This window comes from Chenopodium quinoa, unplaced genomic scaffold (assembly GCF_001683475.1).
Source record: "Chenopodium quinoa cultivar QQ74 unplaced genomic scaffold, ASM168347v1, whole genome shotgun sequence".
NCBI lineage: Eukaryota > Viridiplantae > Streptophyta > Magnoliopsida > Caryophyllales > Amaranthaceae > Chenopodium > Chenopodium quinoa.
The window spans coordinates 92,346-108,915 of NW_018743434.1; the positions used below are offsets into that span (position 1 = coordinate 92,346).

Sequence of the window (16,570 nt, forward strand, 5' to 3'; positions counted from 1 at the left end):
TTCTTCCCTAAAAAAGGGAAAAATAGTAATCGACGTTTATTAATACACCCAACTTCCACCTAGCTAACAACATTCATGACATTAGATGTAAACATTCACCAAACACTTACCTGAAAACTGAATGAATGAGAGTGAGAGTTCATATGCATGTCCCTCTTAAAGAAAACAATGCGTAAATTTAATTTAGTTATTAAATTTACGCTCCGATTTTCGCCTCGAGAGGCGGTGACTGAGTTTATGATGATCATCCTTTAATTTAATTAAAGGAGTGAAGGTACATGTTCAAGTGTCATACTTAAAGATTTCTAACTACTTACAAGTTACAGAAATTTACTCGTATGTTTTTACTGGCTAAGTTATTATATCAATGTTTTTGAATCACAGTTCTGCTTGCTCTAATATTTGCAAACTGAACATTCATGCTTTGAACTGTAGACCTATTCATTACTAAGGGGCAGGGTTAATAATAATACCTAGCAGCTAATGATCAAATTTATACCTAAATGAAATAAATGCATGATTTATGGAGAGAATTTATGACCTATATTCATCGTAGCAACTTAGCGGTGTTTTGGTGGACATAAATTTAAACTTATTGAATTATTTCGTTGACAAGAACACATCAAGTGCAACTTCTTCTCTCCTTCACACAAAGCAGGGGAAGTTACTCTCACCTAGTCGCCTCTAGGTAATTAAAACTTCTCGTAGTTTTCTACTCTTTAAAGGAAGTAGAACTCCCTAGAAATTGCAAATTTGAAGAAAATGTAACTTCCTACATCTAAACAAAAAAAACCACTTAGCATTCCCTAACGATAATTAAAAAACCAGGGAAATTGTGTAGCATGAGCCCTAGCCGAATTAGACACTAATTCAGGTGCTGGGGAGGTCTATTTGTGATGGAGGGTTCTACACTATTACACTAGTCTTCAAAAGCCTAAAAGTTAACTTAGCTTTAAGCCCTTAACAAGTAAAACAAACATGATTAATAGAAAAAAATAAAGGCTTCAACAATTGAATAAGAGCACTGAAGACACAACAAATGTACAAGCCTAAAATAATCTTGCTAATAACAACAGATAATCATGCTGAAGTTATCTGATCCGAAATCGAGTAGCTTAAGAAAAATCTGAGGTTGGACCTTTCATTTGCTATTCCAAAATATTAGATATTTGAGCAGAGTTTTACAAAGTGGCAGGGTGCTCATCTGCTCAATGACTCATAATGAAGTTGAAGCTAAGGGTTTGTACAGCATCATGCAACTAAGTCAATAGGATGGTGTTTTGAGCCAAGATACTCCCATTAGCTAATGCCAAACAATCGAAGCTAGTTCAGAACTCCATTTGCTAGCCTTAAAAGCCATGCCATACACAGCCTCCCTGACAATATAGAAGATAGGTACTATTAGCATTTTATCATCAAAAGTACTTTCCCATAAGTATCTTCTTAAAAAAATTGTCCCAAAATATATCAAGAGAAAATAGTCAACAAAACTAATTTTTGAAGACTGTGAGAAGCCAAATAGGAATACGGAAAACATGAAGTATACATTTCTTTGGACAGGGCATGCACTCCTGCAGTCATGCCTCATACTTCGTATAATATAATACAACAACTAAAGCCTTAATACTTCCTTGGTTCACTTTTTGTTGCTAACCGTTCGACTACAATGTTAGGGTTTTTTTGTTATATTGTTGCAACTAAAAGTGAATGAAGGAAGTATTTTACACGAGACTAAACCACAAAGAGATAGAGATTGCGTGCATCATGCAAATTAAATAAATTATTAATATCTAAATGGGACAGGAAAGAGATGATAAGCTTAATTGAATAAATATAGTCATAGACTCAATTTTAATTCCCACTTGTCACTTAAAAAAAGAAAGAAAAAAAATAATAGATAAGGGAGCTACCCACAAATAAAGGCTGGGTCACTACCAGGTAGGAGGGAAGTTCATTTACTATTGGATACGCAGACAAGGTTTTCATTTAAAGCCCAAACTCCAGACTAGTTATTCAATTTAATGACCTCTAACATCTTGCTTGCTTGGAATACTAATACTCATCAGTATTTGCTGCAAAAACTTATATCAAGCTACTCTTGCATTTATGTCTCAACAATCAAGCCATCAAGGATATGCACGTTTTTCCGTAAATGCCAATCCTTCTTTGGATAAAATAGGACTTCTAACTTCCACCATTTTCCTTCATGTTCTAATTACCACAATCCATTTACCTTGCTTGAAGTGGCCTCTATAAGTAAAACGCTCAAGTAATAAGATTTGGATTTGAAGCTCGTCTACATCAACTAACTGTTATAACGTAATGTCTATAGGTTATGCACTATATGTTCTCGAGTAATTCCCAAGATCCAGGCCTCAAGCACAGCCACAAAGGTTATAGGTTATGCACTATATGTTCTCAAGAAAATCATGGGTGATTGAGGAAGAATTAACTACTTAGATTTTCAAAATCAAGACTTTTTCAAACAGAAATACAATGCATCAAATTCAGGTAAAAGTACATAAAATACTGCTAAAAAAATATCACTCATGAGTTAATAATAATTGCATAAGGTAATGTCTTGAACAACCAGAGAAGAAAATGCCTATTTAAAGGATAAAATTTATTCTGATCCCAACATCTTTGACTGAATTGGCATATAAATCAACTTATACTTCATATTCAATTATTGAAAATTTCAGTCCAGGTTTTCATAGCTAAAGGTCCACCAAAACATCAAACTAACAACTGAGTGGTTCATTCCAACTATATTTATATAATAATTGTATAAAAATAAAATCTTTCAAAATTTCTGGTACTAAATCAAAACATGGCTCTCCAAATAAATAATATGAAGATGAAATTAATTTGATAGAAACTATTCAATAATGTAAATACATAACTAAAGAGGGGGTTTTATGTGGGTATTATCTGGATCATAAATTATATTATGACAAATTGACAATCCTATATAACCTTATCATGTGACATGTAAAGGTATCAACAATACATCACCTAATGGACTTTTTTTTTTTTTGAAAGAAACCTAATGGACTTAAGCACTCATTTGTGAATTGCTCAAACTGGCTTCAAGATATACATAATTTTTTCAAATCCAACGAGAAAGCCCGGAAAATGAATATAATACAGCAAATGGTTATATCACCTCACAGCATCACTTAACGTTATTAACTGAAATAGCCTTTCGACTGAAATTATTTTTTCCTCTCAAATTTCACCCTTACTTCCTTTCTTGATTCCCCTTTATAACATGCCTTTGTACTTACTTGCTAACGTTCTAGGCTAAATACATGTCGTCATACTTTAATTCTTCCTCTCTTTATTCTAGCTTATGTAACCTCTAATAAACAGAGATCACTTTCATAATCAGACAATTGGGAAACATCACAAAAACAAGATAATTATGAGATAGGAACATATACTGTGATATGATATTATGAGAATAGTATCATATGAGATATTATTGTGAAAAGATATATGTGAGTTATTGTGATAGATTTTAGGAAGTTGAGATATTAAGGAATATTAGAGTTAGATATTACTATTGTCTATATATTGTAATGTGGCCGAATATTATGAATGGGAAAATACAATGAGAAAATACAAAGAATTATTTTCCCCAAAATTTAACATGGTATCACATAATATCATATGACAATATATGTTCCTATCTCAATAGGCTTATCTAGGATATTGCCAATGTTCCAAGATCACAAGTCCATCACTAGGCTAGTGGAGAGCACTACAAAAGCCTTCAATGTTGAAACACATGTAATAATAATACATTCATAACACAACTTCCATGATGAGATCTTTACTAGATGTTTTAGTGCAATTTTATGAACCAGGATATATAATATTTCTAGACATACCATCATATGAACCTTGCGATTTCACCCAAGAAACGGTCTTGTAATTCTAAAACTTCCCATGAGTGCAACATGGTCTGATGACCACAAAGGGGAGGGAAGCGATCTACCCACACTCTCAAAGTCAGGGGGCTCCAAGAGGCCTTCAATTTCCAAGCTATCCGCTGTAAAAACAATCAAAATTAGAATTGAAACTATTTTTTAAAGCATAAGTAAATGCAAGTTGATGAATAAATCAGACAGCAATGGCACTTAATTACAGTTTAAAACATGATGACTTAACGATATAAAATCTACATAAATGTGGTGCTAAACTGCTAACTGCTAAAAGAAAAAAGAAAAGAGTAGCTAGGTTAGCACATAACGTGCCTATGATAGAGCGAGTTTAAAAATCAATGAATAACTAGTGAACAAACATACAGGTCAAACAAATCATTCAGCAGGAAATTCTTTGACTAGCAACTACCAATCAACATAACCACATAGCAACAACATTCCTCAGGTACAGAATTATGATTACCTACTCCAAAGTGTCACATGCAGTCTAAAGAAAGGTAATCTTTATAAGAAAGCAGATTCGAGGTTAAGAAACCTACAATCTAGAAAATGATTACAATCTATACCATCAACCCATTGGATAAGGCTCTTCCATGGAAGATTGGCAGGGTCTGGGATTAGGAATTACACTAACCTTATCCCTTCCAAGAATCAAGAAAAGATGACTGACATGACTGTAAACAGCGAGAAGGGGAAAACATAGAAAGGTAGGTCTTGGCGAACAATGTGACAAAGGCATAATTTGAAACAATACCTGTGTAAAAGATATAATCCAAAGTAGTACCACAAAAAGGTGACAAACAGGTGAAAGCACGTGACAAATTGGTGAAAAAAGGTTCCCCTGTTTCCGAATGCTTCATTTTCATCCTTCGTCCTTTGGTATCATTGAGATACTTGGAAAATGCTGACACATATGTACTTGCCTGCAATGAAGTACCCACTAACAGTATGATCATAGGAGAGAAATATTTGGGATAGAAGAGAAATGCAACAGCTAATCAGTACCATACTACCATCAGAAGCATCACAACTACTACACAAATGTTGTCCATACAAGAATTAAGTATTAGGTCAAAAGTCATAAAAAGATGTAAGAATTTCGAATATGAAGTTACCAATTTCATGGAATGTTGAAGTTTGAGATGCTGAAATATACATAGTTGATCTAGTGCCTGTGCACATGCAACATTCACCTCATGCTTTGTGAGCAGAATGTAAGGATCACTGCAAAAACAGATATTTTCCTAAGAAACAGATCATGAGAAGCTATAAACTCATGACTGATATAAATTGATTCTAAATAGAACTTCTTCTATTCAATTTGATTATAACTGTAATAAGAGCATGGTAACAAGCTACATTTGCTAAGATCTGCTGAGAACGCTTATTCACATGTAAATCTTTCTTTCAATTTTTTTTATGGTCCTGTGTCTGATTCAGGGTGCCTATCCTCAGTTAACTTTAAAATTCACTCCCATTTACACTATATACTGCCAATGATCCAAGCACCCAAAAGGAGCTAATTATCCTGTCTATCTTTTGCTAAATGTAGAGCAGAAACGATTCACTAACAATCACTGTAACTAAGCCCTTTTTCTCCTAGTCGGACTTAAAGCCTATGCAGTCTTTTAAAAGCTACCAAAAATCATAAAGGTCCCATCACAACTCACAACTACTTCTGCCAATTAACTCATCAGTTGAGGTCTGAAAGATAGCAGGAAGGGCAACTATTAGGCTTGCAAGGAAGATATTCAATAACAATCCACTTCAAAATTGGAAGCAAGAAGTTCAGTAAATACCCACTCATGTACAGCAACTCATAACTATCACATAATCAGGGAGTGGTGGCAAACTAGTAGTATCATACAAGCATTTTTTTAGCAAAATGGAAAATAAGATATAGTGCAGAAGATGTTAGATTGTTAAAAGCACGGATCAAATTATTAGTAGTTCAGCATGAGATTCAAGACTATATATTCTCCATGAACAAACTTAACAACTGCTGGAATGGGCACCATTAGATATATCAACAAGTATCGTCAGCTAAGACTAATATACAAACAAGAAAGCCCAGTATACACCATGAAATCCATGTCAGCAAAATTCAAAATCTAGTCCTCATGCTGAATTTAGGCAGCTCACCTTCCAGGAATAGAGTTCATATCCCCACAGATAAAGAGAGGCATTCTTGGGTCAATAGTCTTTTGGCTCAATTCTATTGCATTGATAAGATCAGAAACCTTTGCATACAAAAAGATCCAAAAGTCAAAGTTCTGTATGCCAACATCAAAATATAGATATAATGCCAAAATCTAAATCTACCTGGAGCAACTTCACGTCAGCGAAATTCACATCAGCAAATATGTGAGTATTAACCTGCATATTAAGAAAGTAATCAGTTGGAAACATGATTATTAACCTACAGTGGGCATCTAATAATCAAACAGCATCTAACACAATCAATGAGTAATAGAAATTTAAACAGCACCACACAGAGTCTAGAAGAAGATGCAGCACTCTTAGTAGATGCAGCACAGAGTCTAGAAGAAGATGCAGCACTCTTAGCAAAATTGCCCACCACCTCCAATATGACAATAAGAGCTACATTGTCCTGCCAAAGAAATATTCAAAAAGAAACAATGATTACGAGGAAAAAAAATCCAGCTCCACACAATTTAATGAGTAAACTAAATATGAATATAGACCTTTATCAGACGCTTTAAAGCATCTTTCCTCAAACCCAGTTCTAGTTTGTCGATCAGCGATAATGCAGATTGACTGAACTCAAGCTACAACCAAGGGAAAAATATCATATAAAAAAAATGTATAAACATCCTTATAAATCAACAAAAACCCCTGGAGCATCTTTACGTTACCTGATATGATTTAGCCTCCATAAATATGTCATTGCGATAAAACGTGGCACATCCATCAAATGTATAACCACTACCCAACGTACAAGTGTATAGCTGGGTAACATACATAAAATAAAAGACATGAGAATATGCATAAGAAGATATTATTGACCAGTTGATTCATCTATCTTCCCCAAAGCCTAGACATATTCTCATTCAAACTGAGGAATGAATAGTTGCACACAGGAGTAAGAGTGGTCCAATTATTTTCTCATGTTGCCAGCCAGAAGCAGAAAAGACCAGAATCTTTAGCATGCAAAGAAGAAAAAACAACAAAATTGGAAATATACCCCTGTACCAGTCTTTTTCTTGTAGGCAACAGAATAGCCAACTTTCTCTAGCTCTGGCTTGAAGAAATTCTCAAAGTGATCGCTCTGAACCTGTTAAAGACACAATATATAAAATTAAATGGTCTTAATTTATGATTAAAATAAATAAATAAATAAAAAAATTCAACGTAGCAATTATTCACTTCATATATGACAAATTTTGCAATACAACTAACAGGGTAACAGGTATATCAAGCATAAACAAGTAGGATGACAAATGTTCATGAAAATCTGTGAGTCATTACCTCTTGAAGGCACAAAATATCTGCATCATATTGTATCAATTCATGAAGCAGATTTTTCCGGCGGTATTCCCATGTTAGAGCCCATTCAGGACAGTAAAAATATTTGTCCATATTAACACAGACGTGGGACAAAATATTATAAGTTAGAACAGTAAAATTGCCAACTTTAGAAACCTTTTCAGTTAGGTCACGCTTCTCAGTATTCAGTGAATCTGGTAGCCAAATAAGAGAACGAAGCGGCAAGTTTAGCCTCTGAATGGTAGGGTCTTTCACAAAGGTCTCTTCTGCACACACTGCTGCTCGTAAATGGTGCGGGCTAGCAGATTGAAGCTTAAAACTAAAGCCAACACCATCAGCTGATGGTATTAAAGCATTTGAAGGGCCCACCTTGTTAACCCACATCCTCCCAGTTGGTACAACCACTTCTATCTTTTCATCAAACCATGACACCATATCTCCGGGTGGCCAAAAATTACATCTATTTAGAGTTCCCCGCGCTTTAGAATCCTTCTTGTTACAAGAATTGCTAACATTAGCATTACGATGACGCAAATAATGATTCTTCCATGCATCTAGGAAACACTTTTTTGAGCAATGATAACTGTGTTCGACAGGCAGTCCATAATTTACACATTCTATACACTGTACAGTTGCTACATCATTGCTGTGTATAGAACAATAAGGTATGTCAGCGTGGTTAATGGTATCAGTACCTTCTCCTGTAAGCCTGTGTATAGTTGATTGCAGCTTTAGTGACAATAACAATCAAATTTCAGAATAAAACTAGATGGAGGGAATAAAGAAAATTTGAAAACTAGCCCAAGTAAAATATGAAACAAAGGGCAGTTACATTTTTGCCCATTCATATAATATCACAATCACATACTTCGTATTCCTATAAAAATAAATAAATAAAACTGTCCAAAATTCATATGAATGATTATATCCTAACTGTATATACAAAAAAGATTGAATTTGTGTAATATTAAAGGATTCATATTTTTAAGAAAGTATTATTCCCTTTTATCCCACTTCATAATTCAACTTAAGGAACTCCATCAAGTACTTAAAATGACCTATTAGATGGATAGAGGGACAAATGGACAATATTGAGTACACATTTAAATTATTTTCCTTCCTGTACACATTCCACGATCGATCACTACCTCCATTTTCTTGAATAGTTACCGCTTCGTACCTACTTTAAGGATTCATACGTTACACGGAATATTTAATAAATCTCTTACTCTCGACCTCACTCATCACAAAAAAAAAAAAAAAAAAAAAAAAAAAAAAAAAAAAAAGTAAAAATAACAACACTTCTCGAGTTCTCTCCAGTTTCTATTGCTAGTCATGAAAATGAAAGTATTACATTGTTAATTTAATCACAATACTCCATAAAACAGAAAGTTGTACTACAATTCAAATACCTTGATTCCAAAAACTTCAGAAGTTACAATTCACATTCTTGAAGTATATAATACAAAATTTAATCAAATTCACCGAAAATTGCAGCATACATTATAATAATAAGCGCAAATAAAGTAATCAAAAATTTTCAAATACCCTAATTCCCAAAACTTCAGAAGTTAGAACTCAAATTCTTTAACCATATACCACAATATTTAACCAAAATCACTAAAAATTACAGCATACATTATATAATAAACTGATCAAAATTGTCCAAAAACAAAGAAATTAAGATTATGTAAACTAACCCACAAAAGAAAAGAGCATTTCTTGGACCATCAGAACCAGAAGAAATTGGTATAGATTCACAGTGGATCTTTTGTATACTTTGAATAGCCATTTTGATGATTGAATAGAATGAAATTTGATGTTTGATGATTGAATAGAATTTTTTTTGATCAAATTGGCAACATTAATATCCAAGAAGAAGATGGCAGAAATTTTTGTGAAATTGGAAAAATTGTTGCAGTGAAATTTATACTAGTTCGTAGCAACATTGAAAGAATTAAAGGATTTAAAATCACGAGAGAAATTTCGGTTATTTGGTGGAAATTTGCAAATTGCAATGGTTTAGTGTTGGCGGGGAAACGAGGGGAGAATGGGAAATAGTCTGAGAAGTTGAGAGCAAAGTTGACCGTCAATGTCTTGGTTTGAAAAAAGTACGGGTTTAGGTAGTCTAAAACCGGATTAAAAAAGGTTAAAAGGGTTGCTCTAGAATTAAATCATGATAAAATTATGCGCATTTTAGTGTAATTAATGTTTGATTATCTTATTATTTTCTTTTATACGTTCTTAAATGTAGCTTAGGGTTGCGTTTATTACTTTGCTGATTAATATCATAGGTTATAAATAGTACTCAATTGAAATCTTAAAGAAAAAAAAAATCTATGTAAAATATTGAAATAAAGGAATTGTTACAAATAAGTATTTCATTTATATTAATAATACAAAGTATATACATAATACAACGTGCTTTATTATTATGTTTACAAATGAGCCAATTGACACCTCTATAGTATTCAAAATTTTAAATTAAACTATGGGGAAAAAAAGTTGCATCATTGATTTATTGGTTAGTAAAATGTCAAAATAACACAAAAACCACGATGATGTCACTAATCCAAGATTTCATACTTGTATAGTTGTATAGCTTGTATTACAAATTTACAAGTAGTTTTTAGGGGCTTTAATTTAAGCCTTCAACACACCATTTCATGTCACTGATTAGCTTTCGTATACAAATGCTCTCTCTCCTCATTCTCTTTTCACAGTCAAAAACTTGGCGGTCCTTTTACATTTTCAAACTTCCAGAGAGAAATAACAGAGGATGATGGGGGAAGCAATTCAGACTCACAATGCCATACGCTGCGCCAAAGCTGCTATGCTGCTTTTCTTCCCCGAAACTTGCATCCAAAATCAGTTTTCTTCTTCTCTCTCTAAAACAGTCTCTGAAACAAGTAGAGTAAAAATGAATTAAAAGATGAATTAAGGAGAATACTATCATCATTAGACATCTGGACTTCATGAGATCGTCTTCAGAGAGCAATTGGGAAACATGACGGACACCAGATGAATATGTGGTTTCTTTGGGTATCGCGAATGTTCTAAGATCACAAGTACATCACTTGGCTAGTAGAGACTAGAGAGCACTATTAAAGCCTTCAATGTTCAATGTGAAACACATGTAATAATAATACATTCATAATACAGCTTCCCAGGGTACAAAAATTTTCTTGACATACCATCATATGCACCTTGCAATTTCACCAAGAATGGTCTAGTAATTCGAAAGCTTCCCATGAGTGCAATATGGTCTGACGACCACAAAGGGGAGGGAAGCGCTCTTCCCACACTCTCAAAGTCAGGGAGCTCCAAGAGCCCTTCAACTTCCAAGCTATCCACTGTAAGAACAAAATATAGAATTAACTAAAACTAATTTTTAAAACAGAAATAAATTCAAGTTGATGATAGTTTAAAATATGGTGACTAATGATATTAATGAAGTGACTAAAGAAAAGTGTAGGTAGGTTAACACATGGCACGCCTCTGGTAGAATGAGTTTAGAAACCAATGAATAACTAGTGAACAAACAGACAGGTCAAAAAAATCATTCAGCAGCAAAATCTTTGATTAGCAACTACTCTGTACCAATAAGTATTACTGCATAGCAACAACAATCCTGAGGTACAAAAGCATGATCAACTCCCAAATGAAAACATGCACAGTAAGAAAGGTGATCTATATAATAAAGTGGATTATAAGGTTGAGAAAAGTTACGATTCTTGAAGAAGATAACAGTCTATACCATCAATCCATTGGATAAAGCTCCTGAACAAAAGATTGGTAGGGTCTGGGAGTTTAGGAACCATATAACCATACCCCTTCCAGGAATCAAGAAAAGATGACTTTGTAAATAGCGGGAAGGGGAACAAAAGTACAAAACATAAAAATTTAGGCTTTGGCAAAACAATACGACAAATGCATAATTTGAAAAAATACCTGTGTAAAAGATATAATCCAAGGTGCTACCATAGAAAGATGTTAAACTGGTGAAAAGAGGCTCCCCTGTTTTAGAATGCTTCATTTTCATCCTTCTTCTTTTGATATCATTGACAGGCTTGGGAAATGTTGAAGCATATGCACTGGCCTGCAATGAAGTACTCACTGTAACAAAATATAACCATAGGTGAAAATAATTTGGGATAATAGAGAAATGGAGCATCTAATCAGTACCATCAGACACAACATCACTACTACAAAAACACCGTACATACAAGAGTTGAGGTATTGTGTCAAATAAATTGATATAAGAATTTCAAATCTGAAGTTACCAATTTCATTGAATGGTGAAGTTTGAGATGCTGAAATATACATAGTGGATCAGGTGCCTCTGCACATGCAATATCCACCTCATGCTTTGTGAGCAGAATGTAAGGATCACTGCAACAACAGATCTTTTTCTAAGAAACAGAACATGAGAAACTATTCATGACTGATACAAATAGATTTAATGGATCCTTTTTCTAATCAATTTGAAAATAGTTGTAATAAGTGGAGAGCATGGTAACAGGCTAATTTGCTAACATCAAGAATTCTAGTTCACAGATAAAAGTCTTTCTTTCCCTTTTTTTTCCGATCCTGTGTATAATTTAGGATCTATCCTCAGTTAACATTAATAATCACTCCCATTTTAAACAGTATACAGCAATTAGCCGGTCAATATATTGCTCAATACGGAGCAGCGACAATTCACAAACAATCACTGTAACTAAGCCTTTTTTTCTTCTTATTGGACCTAAAGCCTATGCAGTCTTTAAAAAGCTACCAAAAATCATCAAGGTCCCGTCACAACTCACAACTACTTCTGCAAGTTAAGTCATCAGTTAAGGTCTGAAAGATAGCAGGAACGGCAACTTTATAGGCTTGCAACTTTGCTATCAAGAAGTTCAATAACAATCCACTTCAAATTTGGAAGGAAGCAAGCAAGCACAGTAAAAACTCACTCATGCAACAGCAACTCATTACTATCTCATAATCAGGTAGGGGTAGCAGACTAGTAGTATCATACAAGCATTTTTCAAACACAATGGACATAAAAGTTTAGCGCAGAAGATGTTTAGATCTTAAAAGCATGGATAAATTTACTAGAGTAGTAGATCAACATTAGAAACTGCTGCAATGGGCGCAGTCAGATTTATCAACAAGTATCGTCAGCTAATGTTAGGGTTGTTCATCCTAAGTCCCACATGGAAGAAATAAGCAATGACTTCCTTATAAGTGGAAGCACACTTCATTAGTATGAGGCCTTTTGGGAAGGTGCCCAAATACAAATCCGTGCGAGCTAGGCCCAAAGTGGACAATATCATACTAAGGTGGAGTGGCGTAAATGTGTGACCTCGCGATTGAAGATCTGTGGTGCCTTGTATCGAAAATCCATTTGATATGGTGGTCAGGTGGTGTGTTCCGTGGTGGTAGCGATAGCGGTACAAGATGAGGAGATTTGTGCTACAGTGTTGTAGCCTTTCGTCGAAAGTCCTGATGTTGTGGCTCGCGTGGTGTGTCCCTTGGTGGTAGCAGCGGTACAAGATAGTTCCGCTGGAGGGGAGGCCATGAGTTATGTGGTCCTTGGTCTAAGAGGAGGTTTGTTGGGGTTGTTCAACCGTAGTCCCACATGGAAGAAATAAGGAATGACTTCCTTAAGTGGAAGCACACTCCATTAGTATGAGGTCTTTTGGAAAGGTGCCCAAAAACAAATCCGTGCGGGCCAGACCCAAAGCAGACAATATCATATTAATGTGGAGTGGCGTGTGCGTGCGGCCCGACAAAGTGGGTGACCCAAGCCCAACAGCTAAGACTCATATAGAAACAAGAAAGCCCAATATTCACCATGTAATCCATGTCAAAATTATTCAAAATCTCATAGCTGAATTTAGGTGTCTCACCTTCCAGGAAAAGAGTTCATATCCCCACATATAAAGAGAGGCATTTTTGGGTCAATAGTCTTTTCTATCTCATTGACAAGATCAGAAACCTTTACATACAAAACATCCTCAAGTCAAGGTTCTGCATGCCAACATCAAAATATAGAGATGATATTAAAATCCCAACATACCTGAAGTAACTTCACATCTGGGAATCCCTTACCAGCATATATGTGAGTATTGACCTGCATATATAGAAAGTAATGTGTTTGAAATAAAGAAACAGGGTCATTAACCTAAAAATTGAGCATCTAATAAACAAAAGTATCCAATAGAATTATTAAGTAACAGAAATTCAAGCAGCACCACACAGAGTCTGGAAGATGCGGCACTCTCAGCAGAGTTGCCCACCACCTCCAATATGACAGCAAGAGCTATATTGTCCTGCAAACGAAAGTTTCAGATTACCAGGAAAAAAAAATCCAATTCTACACAATTTCAAAAACAAACAAAATAAGAATATAGACCTTAATCAGTCGAACTCTAGCATGATCCCTCAAGCTCAGTTCCAGTTTTTCCATCAGTGACAATGCAGACTTACTGTACTCAAGCTATAACCAAGGGGGGAAAGATCATAAACATAATGTATCTTCATCCTTATATGTCCACAAAAACCCCTGGAAAAGGTTAATGTTACCTCATAGGACATAACCTCCTTAAATATGTCATTGCGGTAAAACGTGGCACATCCATCAATTGTATAACCACTACCTGTGTATACCTGGGTAAGATACATAAATAAAAGACATGAGAATAGCCTAAGAGCCACTCAAGAGTAACTCTTAAGAAGATGTTATTGACCAGTTGATTCATCTATCATCCCAAAAGACTAGACATATTCTTATTCAAACTGTAGAATGCATAATAGCACACAGCCACATAAGCACCTAAGATTAGTCCAATTATATTCTAATACAGCCAGCCAGAAGCAGAAAAGATCAGTCTTTAGCATAGCAATAAGGGAAAACAACAACTCTGGAAAAATACCTCTTTAGTCTTTTTCTTGTAGGCAACAAAATAACCAAAACTTTCTAGCTCTGGCTTGAAGAAGTTCTCAAAGTGATCACTCTGAACCTGCCAAAGACACAATATATGACAAATCTTGCAGATATGACTAATAGGTATATCAAGCATAAACCAGTAGGATGGCAAATGTTCATGAAAATCTGAGTCATTACCTCTTGCAGGCACAAAATATCTGCATTATAGTTTATCAATTCACAAAGCAGATTTTTCCGGCGGTATTCCCATGTTAGAGCCCATTCAGGACAGTAAGGATATTTGTCCACATAAACATATATGTCGGACAAAATATTATAAGTTAGAACCTTAAAACTGCCAACTTTAGAAACCTTTTTAGTAAAGTCATGCTTCTCAGTATTTAGTGAATCTGGTAGCCAAATAAGAGAACGAGACGAGAAATTTAGCTTCTGAATGGTAGTGTCTGTCACGAGGGTCTCTTCTGCACACACTGCAGCTTCAGATTGGAGCTTAAAACTAAAGCCAATACCATCAGCTGATGGTATTAAAGCATTTGAAGGGCCCAACTTGTTAACCCACATCCTCCCTGTTGGTATAACCACTTCTATCTTTTCATCAAACCATGACACCATATCACCAGGTGGCCAAGAATTACATCTATTTAGAGTTCCCCGTGCTTTAGTATCCTCATTACAAGATTTGCTAACATTTGCATTATAATGATGCAAATAATGGTTCTTCCATGCATCTAGGAAGCACTTGTTTGAGCAGTGATAACTGTGTTTGACAGGCAGTCCATAATTAACACATTCTATACACTGTACAGTTGCAACATCATTGCTGTGTATAGAACAATAATGTATGTCAGCGTGGTCAACGGAATCAGTACCTTGTTCTGGAAACCTGTGTATAGTTAATTGCAGTTTTAATGACAGTAATAACCAGCTTTCAGAAAATATATACAAGATGGAATATTCAGTCACATATTTCCTATTCCCGGTGAAACTGAAGAAGTATAATTCTTTTGAGGAAATTCTGTTGTTAGCTAAACATCTGCAACAACAACAACAACAACAACAAAAAAAAAAAAAAAAAAAAACTTTGTCCAAATCATAGGAAATAGTGAAATACTAATATCCTAACTATATCAACAACAAAAATTGATTTTGTACCATGTTAATGGAATTCATAAATTTAAGAAAGTAATATTCCCTTTTATCCCACTCCAGATCATTTTGTAGAGAAACACTTGTAACAGCCAACATGAATGATTCCCTTCTTGAGTTCTCCTCGGATTCTAACACTTAAAATGAAAGTAGTGCATTGCTAATTTAATCACAGTACTCCATAGAATATAAAGTTAAACTACAATTCAAATACCCTAATTCCCAATACCTTACAAATTTAAACTTCAGAAGTTAGACCTGAATTTTTTAAACATAAAACACAAAATTTAATCCAATTTACCAAAAATTACATCATACAGCATATAATAAACTGATCAAATTTGTTCAATAAAAAGGAAATGAAGCGTATCCAAACTAACCGATGAAAGAAAAGAGCATTTTTGGGATCATCAGAACCAGAAGAAATTGGTATCGATTCACAGCGGATCTCTTGTAAAGTTTGAAAATTCATTTTGATGATTAGATTGCAGAAATTTAGATGAAATTGGCAACATTAAAATCCAAGAAAAAAGTAGCAGCAATTTTGGCGAAATTGAAATTGTTGCAGAGAAATTTATATTTGATAGCAGCATAGAAAGTGTTAGGGGTTTTGGATCACGTAAGAAGTTTCGGTGTTTTGGTGGAAAGTTGCAAATTGCAATTGTTTATTGTTTGGCGGGGAAATGAGGATGAATAGAATGAGAAGTTGAGCACAAGAATGGATTGTTTATTGACAAAGTTGAATTAGTCTCACTATTTTCTGCTTTTTATTTTGATTTAAATAAATTAAATACAATTGTTATTGACTTGTTTGAAAACTTCAATCGAATTTAATACGAAGTAAAATAAATACAATTGTTATTGACTTGTTCAAAACCTTCAATCGTTTAGTGTTGATAATCAAATGATTTGGTCTGATAACGTAATCACCCTATATACTTTAGCACAAAATAAGTAGGCAAAATTGTAATTATTGACATATACAATATTTTTTTTTTTTTTGGGGTTGGTAAGGAGAAGGCTCCTACCGAGCTGG

General features: G+C 34.5%; 2 protein-coding genes across 7 annotated transcripts; both read right to left on the minus strand.

Moving 5' to 3' along the window:
* Window positions 1–982: 982 nt before the first annotated feature.
* Window positions 983–9,589, minus strand: LOC110739111 (carbon catabolite repressor protein 4 homolog 1-like). Its single transcript, XM_021919564.1, has 12 exons — window positions 9,155–9,589; window positions 7,437–8,163; window positions 7,153–7,242; window positions 6,824–6,916; window positions 6,653–6,736; window positions 6,436–6,558; window positions 6,270–6,323; window positions 6,090–6,187; window positions 5,063–5,171; window positions 4,702–4,870; window positions 3,894–4,054; window positions 983–1,376 (listed from the first exon to the last, which is right to left on the minus strand). The coding sequence occupies exons 1-11, from the start codon at window positions 9,244–9,246 to the stop codon at window positions 3,915–3,917; spliced, it is 1,779 nt and encodes a 592-aa protein (XP_021775256.1). The 5' UTR covers window positions 9,247–9,589; the 3' UTR covers window positions 983–1,376; window positions 3,894–3,914.
* Window positions 9,590–10,018: 429 nt separating this feature from the next.
* Window positions 10,019–16,306, minus strand: LOC110739113 (carbon catabolite repressor protein 4 homolog 1-like). 6 transcript variants are annotated; one of them, XM_021919567.1, is made up of 12 exons: window positions 15,915–16,302; window positions 14,566–15,271; window positions 14,375–14,461; window positions 14,025–14,108; window positions 13,855–13,938; window positions 13,694–13,771; window positions 13,519–13,572; window positions 13,349–13,437; window positions 11,738–11,846; window positions 11,406–11,553; window positions 10,649–10,807; window positions 10,019–10,354 (listed from the first exon to the last, which is right to left on the minus strand). In XM_021919567.1, the coding sequence occupies exons 1-12, from the start codon at window positions 16,004–16,006 to the stop codon at window positions 10,323–10,325; spliced, it is 1,722 nt and encodes a 573-aa protein (XP_021775259.1). In that variant the 5' UTR covers window positions 16,007–16,302; the 3' UTR covers window positions 10,019–10,322. The 6 variants fall into 6 exon arrangements, 3 of the variants coding, with proteins under 3 accessions (XP_021775259.1, XP_021775261.1, XP_021775260.1); XR_002514728.1 differs by lacking the exon at window positions 10,019–10,354 and adding an exon at window positions 11,184–11,287 and having other exon boundaries at window positions 10,681–10,807; window positions 15,915–16,305; XR_002514729.1 differs by lacking the exon at window positions 10,019–10,354 and adding an exon at window positions 11,212–11,287 and having other exon boundaries at window positions 10,723–10,807; window positions 15,915–16,305.
* Between the last annotated feature and the right edge of the window lie 264 nt (window positions 16,307–16,570).